General features: G+C 44.8%; 1 protein-coding gene across 1 annotated transcript; it reads right to left on the bottom strand.

Annotated features, from left to right (window-relative positions):
* Positions 1-358: 358 nt before the first annotated feature.
* LOC129250061 (uncharacterized) lies at positions 359-2,364 on the bottom strand. Its single transcript, XM_054889704.1, has 3 exons — positions 1,833-2,364; positions 1,175-1,714; positions 359-1,008 (listed from the first exon to the last, which is right to left on the bottom strand). The coding sequence occupies exons 1-3, from the start codon at positions 2,362-2,364 to the stop codon at positions 359-361; spliced, it is 1,722 nt and encodes a 573-aa protein (XP_054745679.1).
* Between the last annotated feature and the right edge of the window lie 493 nt (positions 2,365-2,857).

Here is a 2,857-nt window from a genome sequence, read left to right as displayed (position 1 = left end):
TTGCCCATTCTTAGACCAAATTGAAGTTGTACGCGCTGAAGAAAATTGATCGACGAAGCATTGTGTTCGAAATTAAGTTGGGGACCGGTTTTGTTTTGGTGAAAATTCCCAAGAGTGGACGGTGGTCGGTGACAAGCGTAAAAAACCTGCCATATAAGTAGTTGTGGAATTTCTTCACTCCAGAGACGAGGGCGACTGCTTCCCAATCTATCTGTGCGTAATTTCGTTCAGCCTTCGACAGCGTCCTTGAGTATAATGCAATGGGTTTCTCCGACCCGTCTGCTAACCTGTGGCTGAGGACTGCTCCGAGTCCGTACGGCGATGTGTCACAAGTGAGCACTAACGGCAAGTTCTCATTTTAATGAATCAGCCCATTCTTTGATGCAATCAGCCTCTTACGCGTATTGAAAACTATTTTGTGTTGCTCTTTCATAGTCCATAAAGCACTTTTGTCGAGCAAGCGGTGCAACGGCTCAGCGATTGTTGCTTTGTTGGGTAAAAAGGCGTGATAAAAGTTGAGTAAACTCAGAAACGCTTGGAGTTGCTTCTTGTTCTTTGGCGATGGTGCTTCATGAGTGGCCTTGATCTTGGCAGGTGAGGGTCGTATACCGAGATTGTCTAGTTTAAACCCTAAAAGTTCGATAGATGGCATACTAAATTGGCACTTGTCCTTGCGCGAACGTAGTCCGGCCTTGTCGAAGCGTACAAATATTTGTTCCAGTCTATTTGCGAGCTCATCTTCCGACTTACCCATGACCACGATGTCATCAAAGTACGGCAGGACACCAGGAATGCTTTGCAAAATGTTTTCGATGCAGCTTTGGAATATACCGGGCGCTGATGAGATGCCAAACTGCCGCCTGGTTACCTTAAATGCGTCTTTATGCATTGACACGGTTTGCAGTAGTGACGAACGCCCATCAACCACGAGCTGTTGGTATGCTTGTGTCAAATCTATTTTTGCATAAATCGATCCACCTTCAATCGAAGCCAAAAGCGTGCTAACGGCTGGAATTCGAGGACAGTGTGACTTAATTGCCTTATTCAGCGTTGATTTGTAGTCGCCGCATATACGGATGGGCACTATTGGCGTTGCTCAATCGGAGTATTCCACACGCTCCAGAATACCTTGCCAGCATAAGCTATCGATTTTTTTCTTCTACGAGGCCCATACTGGCGAAGGGTATACGGCGTGGAGGCAGTCTCACGGGCGGAACTGCCGAATCGATTTGTAATGGCACTGGTAGTCCTGTGTAGCGACCAAAATCTGTTGAGAACAAGTGATCGTGTTTCTTCAGGATGGCTTTGATGCTGAAACCACTGTTGATGCCAAAGTCTCCTTCTATACGTTTACCCAGTGCATCAAAACAGTTACAACCAAAAAGATTAGAGCCACCACTGCTTGCGATGATTAGCGGCAAGTTCTTAATTTTACGGCGGTTGTGATAAATTGACATATCAATGATCCCCTTGACTGGGATGTGGTTGTGTTGGTAATCGCTAAGATCCAGATCACACTTGGAAAGATCTGGCTTTCTGTTGGACCAGACGCTATTGAACGTAGATTCCGTCATGATGGTCACAGGCGACCCAGAATCCACTTCAAAAATACATGTGCTGCCATTAATCGTAGCTGAGATCGACCTCTTCTGATTGACCAAGGGTGTGATCTTATTGACATTCTCTTGACGATATGATTTTTTCCGCATTGAACCTGAATGAGTGTGACACTCAGTGTGAATTGACATTTGATGCGCTGCGGCAGGCTCGCTGTGGATGCCCCTTGACTCCGCATGCGTTGTAAAGTGATTCACGATATGGACACTGCTTACGAGGGTGTGATCTACCACAACCATTACATGACAGCTGCTGGTTACTGTTGATGGCGTTTTTTGTTCGGGGACGAAAACGATTCTCGTTGACAGCATAAACTGGTTCGCTGGGGGGCCTCATAGCCATGGCACTGATGGCTGCTGCTTCATTCGAAAGTGCACGTTCGATAACCTTTTGCACTGTTAGATCCTTTCCTGCCAGTAGGCTTTTCTGCAGTCCTTCGTCCTTCATGCCACACACAAAACGGTCGCGAAGCATGCGGTCGAGCGCCGCACCGAAGTTGCAGTCCACTGCCAATGGGCGCAATGCTGCGATGTAATTGCTGACAGACTCGTCCGGATATTGATCACGTTTGTGAAAATGATAATATGCCGCAATTTCGGATGAACGTGGTAAAAAATGGTTGGTGACGGCAAGAGGTCGTAGAGTGACGCTCCGGAAAATGTGGGGAATGCTGCCTTTTGACGCGCCATATACGTTGACCATTGGCTGATTTAAATCAAATAGTTCCAAATTCCCAACTCCAGCCATGTTGACTCGTTTGACCTCTTGCAAAATAACTCGTTCAGTCTTCACAGTGAATGTACTGCTAGGAGTGCGAATCATCGATACTTTTTATTTGTTTGCCGTTACTATCCGTATGCTCTCAACGACACCTGAGACTTGCGACTTTTTGCTTGATCCGATTCTTATGACCTCCAAATATTCTTTGCGAATAAGACGACTTAACACAAGGTTATGTGAATGTCAGTGCATTTTTGTATTTGCAAACGGTTCCTGCTCATTCAATGTCTTTATTGTTGTGCGCCGGTAGGTTTTGACGTTATGCTTTGTTGTGTGTAAGTTGTTTTTATTATATAACATATATATTATATTATTATATATTATATTTTTGTACACATCCCATCCTCGTCGCCAGTGTTATGTATTGAACTTATTGGCTTTATTAAGTGAAACTATATTACTGTTATATATATATGTATGTAATGTGTGTGTAAAATGTCGGAAACCGAGGGACAATGTG

This window comes from Anastrepha obliqua, chromosome 6 (genome assembly GCF_027943255.1).
Source record: "Anastrepha obliqua isolate idAnaObli1 chromosome 6, idAnaObli1_1.0, whole genome shotgun sequence".
Lineage (NCBI taxonomy): Eukaryota > Metazoa > Arthropoda > Insecta > Diptera > Tephritidae > Anastrepha > Anastrepha obliqua.
Note: the sequence above shows the minus strand (reverse complement) of the source record. Positions and strands in the feature narration are given on the sequence as shown.

Excerpts from the sequence above, each read along its gene's own strand:
- LOC129250061 (XM_054889704.1), bottom strand. The coding sequence starts at position 2,364 with ATGGCTGGAGTTGGGAATTTGGAACTATTTGATTTAAATCAGCCAATG. Across the intron at positions 1,715-1,832 it reads TTGTGGTAGATCACACCCTC|GTTCAATGCGGAAAAAATCA; the intron begins GTAAGCAGTGTC and ends ACACTCATTCAG. Across the intron at positions 1,009-1,174 it reads ACGCCGTATACCCTTCGCCA|CCGTTAGCACGCTTTTGGCT; the intron begins GTATGGGCCTCG and ends CTCGAATTCCAG.